This window comes from Bombina bombina, chromosome 3 (assembly GCF_027579735.1).
Source record: "Bombina bombina isolate aBomBom1 chromosome 3, aBomBom1.pri, whole genome shotgun sequence".
In the NCBI taxonomy this organism is placed as follows: Eukaryota; Metazoa; Chordata; class Amphibia; order Anura; family Bombinatoridae; genus Bombina; species Bombina bombina.
The window spans coordinates 857,418,985-857,434,045 of NC_069501.1; the positions used below are offsets into that span (position 1 = coordinate 857,418,985).

Consider the following 15,061-nt stretch of genomic DNA (forward strand, 5'->3'; position numbering starts at 1 on the left):
GAAATACCACAATACCCTGTTCTCTGATTACAGACAGCAGGGCACCGAGAACTTTTGTAAAAATTCTTGGAGCTGTAGCTAGGCCAAACGGCAGAGCCACAAACTGGTAATGCTTGTCCAGAAACGAGAATCTCAGGAACTGATAATGATCTGGATGAATCGGAATATGCAGATATGCATCCTGTAAATCTATTGTGGACATATAATTCCCTTGCTGAACAAAAGGTAAGATAGTCCTTACAGTTACCATCTTTAATGTTGGTATCCTTACATAACGATTCAATATTTTTTGATCCAGAACTGGTCTGAAAGAATTCTCCTTCTTTGGTACAATGAAGAGATTTGAATAAAACCCCATCCCCTGTTCCGGAACTGGAACTGGCATAATTACTCCAGTCAACTCTAGATCTGAAACACATTTCAGAAATGCTTGAGCTTTTACTGGATTTACTGGGACACGGTTAAGAAAAAATCTCTTTGCAGGAGGTCTCAACTTGAAACCAATTCTGTACCCTTCTGAAACAATGCTCTGAATCCAAAGATTGTGAACAGAATTGATCCAAATTTCCTTGAAAAAACGTAACCTGCCCCCTACCAGCTGAGCTGGAATGAGGGCCGCACCTTCATGTGGACTTAGAAGCAGGCTTTGCCTTTCTAGCTGGTTAGGATTTATTCCAAACTGGAGATGGTCTCCAAACTGAAACTGCTCCTGAGGATGAAGGATCAGGCTTTTGTTCTTTGTTGAAACGAAAGGAACGAAAACGATTATTAGCCCTGTTTTTACCTTTAGATTTTTTATCCTGTGGTAAATAAGTTCCTTTCCCACCAGTAACAGTTGAAATAATGGAATCCAACTGAGAACCAAATAATTTGTTACCCTGGAAAGAAATGGAAAGTAAAGTTGATTTAGAAGCCATATCAGCATTCCAAGTTTTAAGCCATAAAGCTCTTCTAGCTAAAATAGCTAGAGACATAAACCTGACATCAACTCTGATAATATCAAAAATGGCATCACAGATAAAATTATTAGCATGTTGAAGAAGAATAATAATATCATGAGAATCACGATGTGTTACTTGTTGCGCTAAAGTTTCCAACCAAAAAGTTGAAGCCGCAGCAACATCAGCCAAAGATATAGCAGGTCTAAGAAGATTACCTGAACACAGATAAGCTTTTCTTAGAAAGGACTCAATTTTCCTATCTAGAGGATCCTTAAACGAAGTACCATCTGACGTAGGAATAGTAGTACGTTTAGCAAGGGTAGAAATAGCCCCATCAACTTTAGGGATCTTGTCCCAAAATTCTAATCTGTCAGACGGCACAGGATATAATTGCTTAAAACTTTTAGAAGGAGTAAATGAATTACCCAAATTATCCCATTCTTTGGAAATTACTGCAGAAATAGCATCAGGAACAGGAAAAACTTCTGGAATAACTACAGGAGATTTAAAAACCTTATTTAAACGTTTAGATTTAGTATCAAGAGGACCAGAATCCTCTATTTCTAAAGCAATTAGGACTTCTTTAAGTAAAGAACGAATAAATTCCATTTTAAATAAATATGAAGATTTATCAGCATCAACCTCTGAGACAGAATCCTCTGAACCAGAGGAATCATCAGAATCAGAATGATGATGTTCAGTTAAAAATTCATCTGTAGGGAGAGAAGTTTTAAAAGATTTTTTACGTTTACTAGAAGGAGAAATAACAGACATAGCCTTCTTTATGGATTCTGAAACAAAATCTCTTATATTATCAGGAACATTCTGAACCTTAGATGTTGAAGGAACTGCAACAGGCAATGGTACTTTACTAAAGGAAATATTATCTGCTTTAACAAGTTTGTCATGACAATCAATACAAACAACAGCTGGAGGAATAGCTACCAAAAGTTTACAGCAGATACACTTAGCTTTGGTAGATTCAGCACTTGACAGCGATTTTCCTGTAGTATCTTCTGACTCAGATGCAACGTGAGACATCTTGCAATATGTAAGAGAAAAAACAACATATATATATAAAGCAAAATTGATCAAATTCCTTAAATGACAGTTTCAGGAATGGGAAAAAATGCCAAAGAACAAGCTTCTAGCAACCAGAAGCAATAAAAAATGAGACTTAAATAATGTGGAGACAAAAGTGACGCCCATATTTTTTCGCGCCAAATAAGACGCCCACATTATTTGGCGCCTAAATGCTTTTTGGCGCCAAAAATGACGCCACATCCGGAACGCCAACATTTTTGGCGCAAAATAACGTCAAAAAATGACGCAACTTCCGGCGACACGTATGACGCCGAAAACGGAAAACAGAATTTATGTTTACCTGATAAATTTCTTTCTCCAACGGTGTGTCCGGTCCACGGCGTCATCCTTACTTGTGGGATATTCTCCTCCCCAACAGGAAATGGCAAAGAGCCCAGCAAAGCTGGTCACATGATCCCTCCTAGGCTCCGCCTACCCCAGTCATTCGACCGACGTTAAGGAGGAATATTTGCATAGGAGAAACCATATGGTACCGTGGTGACTGTAGTTAAAGAAAATAAAATATCAGACCTGATTAAAAAAACCAGGGCGGGCCGTGGACCGGACACACCGTTGGAGAAAGAAATTTATCAGGTAAACATAAATTCTGTTTTCTCCAACATAGGTGTGTCCGGTCCACGGCGTCATCCTTACTTGTGGGAACCAATACCAAAGCTTTAGGACACGGATGAAGGGAGGGAGCAAATCAGGTCACCTAAATGGAAGGCACCACGGCTTGCAAAACCTTTCTCCCAAAAATAGCCTCAGAAGAAGCAAAAGTATCAAACTTGTAAAATTTGGTAAAAGTGTGCAGTGAAGACCAAGTCGCTGCCCTACATATCTGATCAACAGAAGCCTCGTTCTTGAAGGCCCATGTGGAAGCCACAGCCCTAGTGGAATGAGCTGTGATTCTTTCGGGAGGCTGCCGTCCGGCAGTCTCGTAAGCCAATCTGATGATGCTTTTAATCCAAAAAGAGAGAGAGGTAGAAGTTGCTTTTTGACCTCTCCTTTTACCTGAATAAACAACAAACAAGGAAGATGTTTGTCTAAAATCCTTTGTAGCATCTAAATAGAATTTTAGAGCGCGAACAACATCCAAATTGTGCAACAAACGTTGATTGAATAATGAAAAACTACAGTTAAACACTAAAAAAACTCTAAGCCATCTCCGTGGAGATGTTGCCTGTACAACGGCAAAGAGAATGACTGGGGTAGGCGGAGCCTAGGAGGGATCATGTGACCAGCTTTGCTGGGCTCTTTGCCATTTCCTGTTGGGGAGGAGAATATCCCACAAGTAAGGATGACGCCGTGGACCGGACACACCTATGTTGGAGAAATAGAATTTTTGCACCAAAAAAGTCAGCGCCAAGAATGACGCAATAAAATGAAGCATTTTCAGCCCACGCGAGCCGAACAGCCCACAGGGAAAAAAGTCAAATTTTAAGGTAAGAAAAATGTTAAAATGCATTATCCCAAATATGAAACTGACTGTCTGAAAATAAGGAAAGTTGAACATTCTGAGTCAAGGCAAATAAATGTTTGAATACATATATTTAGAACTTTATAAACAAAGTGCCCAACCATAGCTAGGAGTGTCACAGAAAATAAGACTTACTTACCCCAGGACACTCATCTACATATAGCAGATAGCCAAACCAGTACTGAAACGAGAATCAGCAGAGGTAATGGTATATATAAGAGTATATCGTCGATCTGAAAAGGGAGGTAAGAGATGAATCTCTACGACCGATAACAGAGAACCTATGAAATAGACCCCTTAGAAGGAGATCACTGCATTCAAATAGGCAATACTCTCCTCACATCCCTCTGACATTCACTGCACGCTGAGAGGAAAACCGGGCTCCAACTTGCTGCGGAGCGCATATCAACGTAGAATCTAGCACAAACTTACTTCACCACCTCCATCGGAGGCAAAGTTTGTAAAACTGAATTGTGGGTGTGGTGAGGGGTGTATTTATAGGCATTTTGAGGTTTGGGAAACTTTGCCCCTCCTGGTAGGAATGTATATCCCATACGTCACTAGCTCATGGACTCTTGCTAATTACATGAAAGAAAACTCCTATCTCCTCTCACAACCTCCTTTGTTGAGACTTGCAAGAGAATGACTGGATATGACATGTGAGGGGAGGAGCTATATAGCAGCTCTGCTTGGGTGATCCTCTTGCAACTTCCTGTTGGGAAGAGATATAATCCCATAAGTAATGGATGACCCGTGGACTGACTACACTTAACAAGAGAAACACTATTTATTGAATTAAACAATTTTTTTTTAAGTGTACTGCGCCTTTAAGAAATAAAAAAGCGCACAATTTTTCCCAAACTGCCTAAATACGTTAACTCTTTAAAATTAACTACACATAATCAATAGTGCCAAAAATTATTGCACCCCAAGAGTAAGGGGAGAAATTAACCTCTAAAAGATATTTATAGTCAAAAATATGTTTCATTTGAAAAAAAATAACCCCTGCACCTCGACACAGCTCTGCTGTGGCGCCTACCTGCCCCCAGGGTACTGCAAAATGACTCGACAACGATCCGGTTAACAGAACACCAGTCTAGGCCTAACCGGAGCCAATCCCTGCTGCCTTCTCAGCCAGAGTAAAGTGTGCGTCTGAGCGCACGAAAATAGGCCCCGCCCATCATGGACGACGATCACATCAGACTGTACAACCGCATGGGAAGCGGTTTAGTAATAAAGCCATGTGGATTTGTTTTACCCCTAAGCACACACGAAATACAGCCATACTGATTATTTGAACACACAAAAATTGTTGCCTCTCCCAGTGTCCCTTTAGATAGCTTGCTTTTAAGCCCTTTATAAATGCTAGGCCAGTAAATGACAACAAAATAAATTAAACACAGGTTTTTCAGTAATACCCTTTGTTTACAGGTCTACTGCTTACCCCTTCCCTTGCAGGGAAAAAAATGTCAGCCAGTTCTGATATACCAAGTCTCCTCAGAAAGGACTGAACATACCTCAATGCTGCTTGTAGCATGAAACCGTTCTCCACACTGAAGATTTCTCTTGTACTACCTTCAGAAGCTCTGTGGGAACCAATATGGATCTTGGTTACATCTGCTAAGATCATCAACCTCAAGGTAGAAATCTTCCATATCTCCCTGAGGAAAATAGTACTTACCGGTACCATTTGAAAATAAAAAACTTCTTGATTGAAGAAACTAAAACTAACACCTCACTTTACCTCTTCCTATTACTAACACAGGCAAAGAGAATGACGGGGGTGGAGGGAAGGGAGGAGCTATAAATAAAGCTCTGCTGTGGTGCTCTTTGCCACTTCCCGTTAGCAGGAGGTTAATATCCCACAAGTAAGGATGAAATCTGTGGACTCATATCTTGTAGAAGAAACATACACCTGTTTGGAAAGGAATTTGATGCATTGATAAACAGTAATAGCTATGTCAAGTACTTTTTAAAAAAAAATATTAATGCAAATGACCAGTAAATACAAAAATGCAATAAATGATCTTAAAATGCAACAGCATACCGACTAGAGCATGCATCAATGTTACAACACTGTACAAATAAAGTATCCTTTTAACAAACTTGCTTTTCAAGTTAAGCTAGTATATTTGGGACACTTTCCACAGCATAATGTCTTTTATATTCAAACAAAAGCAAATGCCAGAATATGGTGCCATTAGTATATATGTCTAAGTTTTACAGATGAGGATATACACTTACATCTATTTTTTTACCAGCCATTTAAAAAACAGAACTATATATTATCTGCTGGGATTTCATAAGTGTTGGCATAACCAAGAACCACAGAGATGCATTTGAGAGCACTTACTGTCAAGAAGAGCCACTTCAGGTTTAATAGATGCGGTCTTCAGCAAAGGTCCCATAACCACAGGAAGATACTGTTGAAACTCCTTTCCAAGGATTTTGCACATTCGTGCCCAGGCAGAAATCATATAAGAAATCTATATCACAAGAAAAGCTTATTTAATACTGAATTAGTATCCAAAGCAAAAAAAATAATCTAAAAAAATTTATCTAAAAATCGAACCATGCTTATAAGATGTTCTATTTTTGCCTCAGGGCTAAATCTTGCTAGAGTCCAAGAAAGTAGCAGGCACTACTACACGTGTGGTATAACTATAAATATTCCACTTTATTGAATAAAGTGGAATTTTTATACCACACGTGTAGTAGTGCCTACTACTTTTTTGGACTCTGTATCAACCAGTTTGATCCGCGGCAAACTACGGTACTCCGGGCTACATTGAGGAATCAGGTGACTAGAATTCACTTCCAGTATTCGGCTAAATGCACCGTGGCCGACAGGGTTGTGGATGCTTGCTAAATCTTGCTAGGTAGATAATCTATGCTAATAACTGTATAAGGCAATGAGTCTGCGTTTCAATTACCTTGAACCTGCACTTTCATAACAATCATGTTAAATACACTACATTAGATGTTATTTAGGATTCAGTTTTATGCCCATATTGTTGTGAAACACACACCTGAGGGTCATCATCTTCCAAATCATTAAAGTCAGTTTGGGTCTTTAGCAGCAGTTGCATAACATCAGAGGCATCTTGCATAAACTAGAAAGAGAAAGCAAAGCTCCATGTTAAACCTAAAATATTTAACTGCGCATTCCAAAGTCTAAACAAGACAGCCCACTCACCTTCTCTTTGCCAACAGCCAATCCAATTAGGCTAATGCACTCAATAGTTTTTCCTCTTAAAAGCCGGAGTTCCTTTTGCACAGCATTTTCTACAATGTGCTTGAGGGAAGGCATGAACAAATCATAGTAAGGGACAAATTTCTCTTCTGCGGTATCCGCAACAGAGGCTATAGAGGTTACAACTTGTTCCAAGACCAGTTTTGTGCCTTTCTGAATAAGCTTAAAAAAAAAAAAAGCAAGTTAGGTTTAAGTGTTCTATTTAAACAGCATTATAGTAAATGTTCTGAGAAAAGCATATGCATTTAAAATCAGCCACAACCCCCCCCCCCCCCCACACACACACAAAAAACCTCAATATATTATAAATCTAAAGGACCCATTACTGACCTCCAGAAGACCCAAAAACTATCCATTTGGTAATATGCACAGTTAAGTGAAGGGAATAAAATATATTGTAATAGAGAGAATATAGCAAATATGGGTGATGAATATTTAAAATATTGATGTATTTAAAAGTTACTTTTTAGTAGATTCTAGAATCACAGCTGGAATGCATTTTAGTACCAGGCTGTGTTTAGCTTGGACTACATATTCACTGCTTTATTGTTGTATGTCACAAAATGTTAAAGGGACACTGTACCCAAATTTTTTCTTCTGTGATTCAGATAGAACATGCAATTTTAAGCAACTTTCTAATGTACTCCTATTATCAAATTTTCTTCATTCTCTTGGTATGTTTATTTAAAAAGCAAGAATTTAAGTTTAGATGCCGGCCCATTTTTGGTGAACAACCTGGGTTGTCCTTGCTGATTGGACAGCACCAATAAACAAATGCTGTCCATGGTTCTGAACCACACATTTGCTGGCTCCTTAGCTTAGATGCCTTCTTTTTCAAATAAAGATATCAAGAGAACAAAGAAAAATTGATAACAGAAGTAAATTAGAAAGTTGCTTAAAATTGCATGCTCTATCCGAATCATGAAAGAAAAAATTTGGGCTCAGTATCCCTTTAAGGACCAGTATATACAGTAGATTTGCATAATCAACAACCTCATAACAAGACAATGCAATAGCACTCAGAATGAGCTTCAAATAAGTAGAATATTTCTGACAAATTTCTAAGTTATGTTTATTTCCACTCCTGTATCATGTGACAGCCATCAACCAATCACAAATGCAAATACTTATATTCTGTGACTCCTTGCACATGCTCAGTAGTGTAAATATAAAAAGACAGTGCATATTTTGTTGATGGAAGTCAATTGGAAAGCTGTTTAAAATTGCACACTCTGAATCAAACGTTTTAGTTTGACTTGAGTGCCCTTTTAAACACTCCTTTATTTCACACAATGAACTTATTTTCACTGAAGAATGCAAGAGCATATTATTCTCTGTAGTAATTGGTGTATGTGTGATAAGCAGGTATAAAACAATGTATGTAAGAACTTACCTGATAAATTAATTTCTTTCATATTGGCAAGAGTCCATGAGCTAGTGACGTATGGGATATATAATCCTACCAGGAGGGGCAAAGTTTCCCAAACCTCAAAATGCCTATAAATACACCCCTGACCACACCCACAATTCAGTTTAACGAATAGCCAATCAGTGGGGTGATAAAGAAAGGAGTAGAAAGCATCAACAAAAGAAATTTGGAAATAATTGTGCTTTATATAAAAAATAATAACCACCATAAAAAGGGTGGGCCTCATGGACTCTTGCCAATATGATAGAAAACAGAATTTATGCTTACCTGATAATTTACTTTCTCTTGCAGTGTATCCAGTCCACGGATTCATCCTTTACTTGTGGGATATTCTCATTCCCTACAGGAAGTGGCAAAGAGAGCACACAGCAAAGCTGTCCATATAGCTCCCCCTCCAGCTCCACCCCCCAGTCATTCGACCAAAGGTTAGGAAGAAAAAGGAGAAACCATAGGATGCAGTGGTGACTGTAGTTTAAACAAAAAATTTTTTACCCTACTTAAATACCAGGGCGGGCCGTGGACTGGATACACCGCAAGAGAAAGTAATTTATCAGGTAAGCATAAATTCTGTTTTCTCTTGCAAGGTGTATCCAGTCCACGGATTCATCCTTTACTTGTGGGATACCAATACCAAAGCTTTAGGACACGGATGAAGGGAGAGAACAAGACAGGTACCTTAAACGGAAGGCACCACTGCTTGCAAAACCTCTCTCTCAAAAATAGCCTCCAAAGAAGCAAAAGTGTCGAATTTATAAAATTTGAAAGCCCATGTGGAAGCCACTGCTTTGGTAGAATGAGCAGTAATTCTTTCAGGAGGCTGCTGGCCAGCAGTCTCATAGGCCAAACGGATGATGCTTTTCAGCCAAAAGGAGAGAGGTAGCAGTCGCTTTCTGACCACTCCTCTTACCAGAATAGATAACAAAGAAGATGTTTGTCTGAAATCCTTAGTTGCTTGTAAATAGAACTTTAAAGCACGAACTACATCAAGATTGTGTAATAGACGTTCCTTCTTCGAAGATGGATTAGGACACAGAGAAGGAACAACTATTTCCTGGTTAATATTCTTGTTAGAAACAACTTTTGGAAGAAAACCAGGCTTGGTACGCAAAACTACCTTATCTGCGTGGAACACCAGGTAAGGTGAATCACACTGTAAGGCAGATAATTCTGAAACTCTTCTAGCAGAAGAGATAGCTATCAAAAACAAAACTTTCCAAGATAACAACTTAATGTCTATGGAATGTAAATGTTCAAACTGAACCCCTTGAAGAACTAGATTCAAACTTCATGGCGGAGCCACAGGTTTATAGACAGGCTTGATTCTGACTAAAGCCTGAGCAAACGCTTGAACGTCTGGTACCTCTGCCAGACGCTTGTGTAACAGGATAGACAAAACAGATATTTGTCCTTTTAAGGAACTAGCTGACAATCCTTTCTCCAATCCTTCTTGGAGAAAAGACAATATCCTGGGAATCCTAATCTTACTCCAAGAGTAACCCTTGGATTCACACCAACAAAGATATTTCCGCCATATCTTATGGTAGATTTTCCTGGTGACAGGCTTTCTAGCCTGAATCAGAGTATCTATAACGGACTCCGAGAACCCCCGCTTTGATAGAATTAAGCGTTCAATCTCCAAGCAGTCAGACGTAGAGAAACTAAATTTGGATGCTTGAACGGACCCTGTATCAGAAGGTCCTGCCTCATTGGCAATGTCCATGGTGGGACAGATGACATGTCCACTAGGTCTGCATACCAAGTCCTGCGTGGCCACGCAGGCGCTATCAGAATCACCGAAGCCTTCTCCTGCTTGATTCTGAGCAACCAGACGCGGGAGGAGAGGAAACGGTGGAAAAACATAAGCCAGATTGAAGGACCAAGGCGCTGCTAGAGCATCTATCAATACCGCCTTGGGATCCCGGGACCTGGACTCGTAGAGAGGAAGTTTGGTGTTGTGACGGGACGCCATCAGATCCAACTCTGGAGTGCCCCAAAGCTGAGTCAGCTGGGCAAATGCCTCCAGGTGGAGTTCCCACTCCCCCGGGTGAAAAGTCTGACGACTTAGAAAATCTGCCTTCCAGTTGTCTACTCCTGGGATGTGAATTGCTGAGAGATGGCAGGAGTGATCCTCCGCCCACCCGATTATTTTGGTTACTTCCGTCATTGCTAGGGAACTCTTTGTTCCCCCCTGATGATTGACGTAAGCTACAGTCGTGATGTTGTCCGACTGAAATCTGATGAATTTGGCCGCAGCTAGTTGAGGCCATGCCTGAAGAGCGTTGAATATTGCCCTCAGTTCCAGAATGTTTATCGGGAGAAGAGCTTCTTCCCGAGACCATAAGCCCTGAGCTTTCAGGGAGTCCCAGAGCGCACCACAGCCTAACAGACTGGCGTCGGTCGTTACAATGATCCACTCTGGTCTGCGGAAACATATTCCCTGAGACAGGTGATCCCGAGACAACCACCAGAGAAGAGAATCTCTGGTCTCCTGGTCCAACTGAATTTGAGGAGACAAATCTGCATAATCCCCATTCCACTGTTTGAGCATGCATAGTTGCAGTGGTCTGAGGTGTATCCGAGCAAAAGTGACTATGTCCATTGCCGCTACCATTAGTCCGATTGTCTCCATGCACTGAGCCACAGATGGCCGAGGAAAGGAATGAAGAGCTCGGCAAGTAGTTAAAAGTTTTAACTTTCTGACCTCCGTCAGAAATATTTTCATTTCTACCGAGTCTATGAGGGTTCCTAGGAATGGAACTCTTGTGAGGGGGGAGAGAGAACTCTTTTTTACGTTCACCTTCCACCCGTGAGACCTCAGAAAGGCCAATACGATCTCCGTGTGAGACTTGGTTCTTTGGAAAGTCGACGCCTGAATTAAGAGGTCGTCTAAGTAAGGCGCCACTGCTATGCCCCGCGGTCTTAGAACCGCCAGGAGGGACCCTAGCACCTTTGTGAAAATTCTGGGAGCGGTGGCCAACCCGAAAGGAAGAGCCACAAACTGATAATGCTTGTCCAGAAAAGCGAACCTGAGAAACTGGTGATGATCTTTGTGGATAGGAATGTGCATACACGCATCCTTTAGATCCACGGTAGTCATATATTGACCCTCCTGGATCATTGGTAAGATTGCCAAAAGGACTCTCAAAGTGTCTACAAACGATATTTTTCTTGAATAAACAATCGATTGCCCTGAATCAGTGTCAACCAGCATAATTAGCCATGTTATGTAAGCATTCAATTCCTTACTAAGTCTGTGAACATATTTACCCTCCCCTCATGAGGATATTGTCAGTCTCTTCTAGCATTATCTCAGTCTTGTCTAGAAATAAATGACTGAAAATACCTCATTGCAGATTACCCTGCAAACCGTTCCCCCCAACTGAAGTTTTCTGGTACTCCTCAGTCCTGTGTGGGAACAGCAGTGGATTTTAGTTACAACATGCTAAAATCATTTTCCTCTCAGCAGAAAACATAATTTATGCTTACCTGATAAATTCCTTTCTTCTGTAGTGTGATCAGTCCACGGGTCATCATTACTTCTGGGATATTACTCCTCCCCAACAGGAAGTGCAAGAGGATTCACCCAGCAGAGCTGCATATAGCTCCTCCCCTCTACGTCACTCCCAGTCATTCGACCAAGGACCAACGAGAAAGGAAAAGCCAAGGGTGAAGTGGTGACTGGAGTATAAATTAAAAAAAATATTTACCTGCCTTAAAAACAGGGCGGGCCGTGGACTGATCAGTGTTAATTTCGTCGACTAAAACTAGACTAAAATGACTATAAAACTAAAGAAATTCTGATGACTAAAATACGACTAAAACTAAAATGACATTTTAGTCAAAAGACTATGACTAAAACTAAATCAAAATGACATTTTAGTCAAAAGACTATGACTAAAACTAAATCAAAATGACATTTTAGTCAAAAGACTATGACTAAAACTAAATCAAAATTTGCTGACAAAAACATATTATGCAAGGTGTTAATCAATCCCTATCCAATTACTGCTCTTTTGTAAAATTTACTAAACTTAATTTTATTAAATTTTAAGATAAATAAAGACATGTTATATACCACAACAGTTAAATCTGTTAAATCTGTATTGCATGTTCAAACCTTAATACCATAAATCAAATCAGGTTAATAAACCTTTACTCCAGGACTATATAATTTGTTTCAAAGTTCTAGAGCAGTGATAATTTCGTTGCCGAAAATGTTTCGAATCTGTGAACAATCAATTGATTCTTCCTATAGAAATAAGCATAACCCATGAGTATGGATTTAAGTTATGCTGTGCCTGTGCTAGCTGCAGAAACTTTTTGTTATGTTGAGTTACTTGATACTTGTTTTAATTATTAACAGAGAACTGTTAAAGTTTTTATATTGGGTAATATGTGCAATACAGCCAATACAGTTTACAGTTTTGTTTTTTTTATATTTTAAAGTTGCACTTCTGTTTGTTTATGAAACTTGGTTTTATTTAATTTTAAGTTTAATAAAGATGTTACATATCACAACAGCTAAATATGTGTCTGTATTGAGGGTTTAAACCTTAATACCATAAATAATAACAGGTGTTTACTTCTGGAGTATATAATCAGTTTGCAAATTATAGAGAAATGCTTAAATAATGCATTACACTTTAACTAAACCCCTTAGATTTTAGTTGACTAAATCTCCAGTAGACTAAATCTCCAGTAGATTTTAGTCGACTAAATCTCCAGTAGATACTAGAGATTTAGTCGACTAAAATCTACTGGAGATTCAGTCGACTAAAACTAGACTAAAACTAAAACAATTCAGATGACTAAAATACGACTAAAACTAAAATGGCATTTTAGTCAAAAGACTAAAACTAAGACTAAATTGAAATTTGTCGTCAAAATTAACATTGGGACTGATCACACTACAGAAGAAAGGAATTTATCAGGTAAGCATAAATTATGTTTTCTTCTGTTAAGTGTGATCAGTCCACGGGTCATCATTACTTCTGGGATACCAATACCAAAAGTAAAAGTAAAAGTACACGGATGACGGGAGGGATAGGCAGGCTCTTTATACAGAAGGAACCACTGCCTGAAGAACCTTTCTCCCAAAAATAGCCTCCGATGAAGCAAAAGTGTCAAATTTGTAAAATTTGGAAAAAGTATGAAGCGAAGACCAAGTTGCAGCCTTGCAAATCTGTTCAACAGAGGCCTCATTCTTGAAGGCCCAAGTGGAAGCCACAGCTCTAGTAGAATGAGCTGTAATTCTTTCAGGAGGCTGCTGTCCAGCAGTCTCATAAGCTAAACGAATTATGCTACGAAGCCAAAAAGAAAGAGAGGTAGCGGAAGCTTTTTGACCTCTCCTCTGCCCAGAGTAAATGACAAACAGAGAAGACGTTTGTCGAAATTCCTTAGTTGCCTGTAAGTAAAATTTTAGAGCACGGACTACATCCAGGTTGTGCAGTAGACGTTCCTTCTTTGAAGAAGGATTTGGGCATAAAGAAGGAACAACAATCTCTTGATTGATATTCCTGTTAGTAACTACCTTAGGTAAGAACCCAGGTTTAGTACGCAGGACTACCTTATCCGAATGAAAAATCAAATAAGGAGAATCACAATGTAAGGCTGATAATTCAGAGACTCTTCGAGCCGAGGAAATAGCCATTAAAAATAGAACTTTCCAAGATAACAACTTTATATCAATGGAATGAAGGGGTTCAAACGGAACGCCCTGTAAAACATTAAGAACAAGGTTTAAACTCCATGGTGGAGCAACAGTTTTAAACACAGGCTTAATCCTGGTCAAAGCCTGACAAAAAGCCTGGACGTCAGGAACTTCTGACAGACGTTTGTGTAACAGAATGGACAGAGCTGAGATCTGTCCCTTTAATGAACTAGCAGATAAACCCTTTTCTAAACCTTCTTGTAGAAAAGACAATATCCTAGGAATCCTAACCTTACTCCAAGAGTAACCTTTGGATTCACACCAATATAGGTATTTACGCCATATCTTATGGTAAATCTTTCTGGTAACAGGTTTCCTAGCCTGTATTAAGGTATCAATAACTGACTCAGAAAACCCACGTCTTGATAAAATCAAGCGTTCAATTTCCAAGCAGTCAGCTTCAGAGAAGTTAGATTTTGATGTTTGAAGGGACCCTGTATCAGAAGGTCCTGCTTCAGAGGTAGAGACCAAGGTGGACAGGATGACATGTCCACCAGGTCTGCATACCAAGTCCTGCGTGGCCACGCAGGTGCTATTAGAATCACTGATGCTATCTCTTGTTTGATTCTGGCAATCAATCGAGGAAGCAACGGGAAGGGTGGAAACACGTAAGCCATCCTGAAGTCCCAAGGTGCTGTCAGAGCATCTATCAGGACTGCTCCTGGATCCCTGGATCTGGACCCGTAACGAGGAAGCTTGGCGTTCTGTGGAGACGCCATGAGATCTCTCTCTGGTTTGCCCCAACGTCGCAGTATTTGGGCAAAGACCTCCGGATGAAGTTCCCACTCCCCCGGATGAAAAGTCTGACGACTTAAGAAATCCGCCTCCCAGTTCTCCACTCCCGGGATGTGGATTGCTGACAGGTGGCAAGAGTGAGACTCTGCCCAGAGAATTATCTTTGATACTTCCATCATAGCTAGGGAGCTTCTTGTCCCTCCCTGATGGTTGATGTAAGCTACAGTCGTGATGTTGTCCGACTGAAACCTGATGAACCCCCGAGTTGTCAACTGGGGCCAAGCCAGGAGGGCATTGAGAACTGCTCTCAATTCCAGAATGTTTATTGGCAGGAGACTCTCCTCCTGACTCCATTGTCCCTGAGCCTTCAGAGAATTCCAGACGGCACCCCAACCTAGAAGGCTGGCGTCTGTTGTTACAATTGTCCAGT

General features: G+C 40.0%; 1 protein-coding gene across 1 annotated transcript in view; it reads right to left on the reverse strand.

Annotated features, from left to right (window-relative positions):
• The window catches only part of IPO5 (importin 5), a 411,785-nt gene that overhangs the window by 153,760 nt on the left and 242,964 nt on the right, over nucleotides 1–15,061 (reverse strand). The window contains exons 12-14 of the mRNA XM_053705479.1: nucleotides 6,701–6,919; nucleotides 6,534–6,617; nucleotides 5,858–5,990 (exon numbers count right to left, since the gene is read on the reverse strand). Of these exons, the coding sequence (XP_053561454.1) occupies nucleotides 5,858–5,990; nucleotides 6,534–6,617; nucleotides 6,701–6,919 (436 nt within the window). The remainder of the gene's footprint in view (nucleotides 1–5,857; nucleotides 5,991–6,533; nucleotides 6,618–6,700; nucleotides 6,920–15,061) is intronic.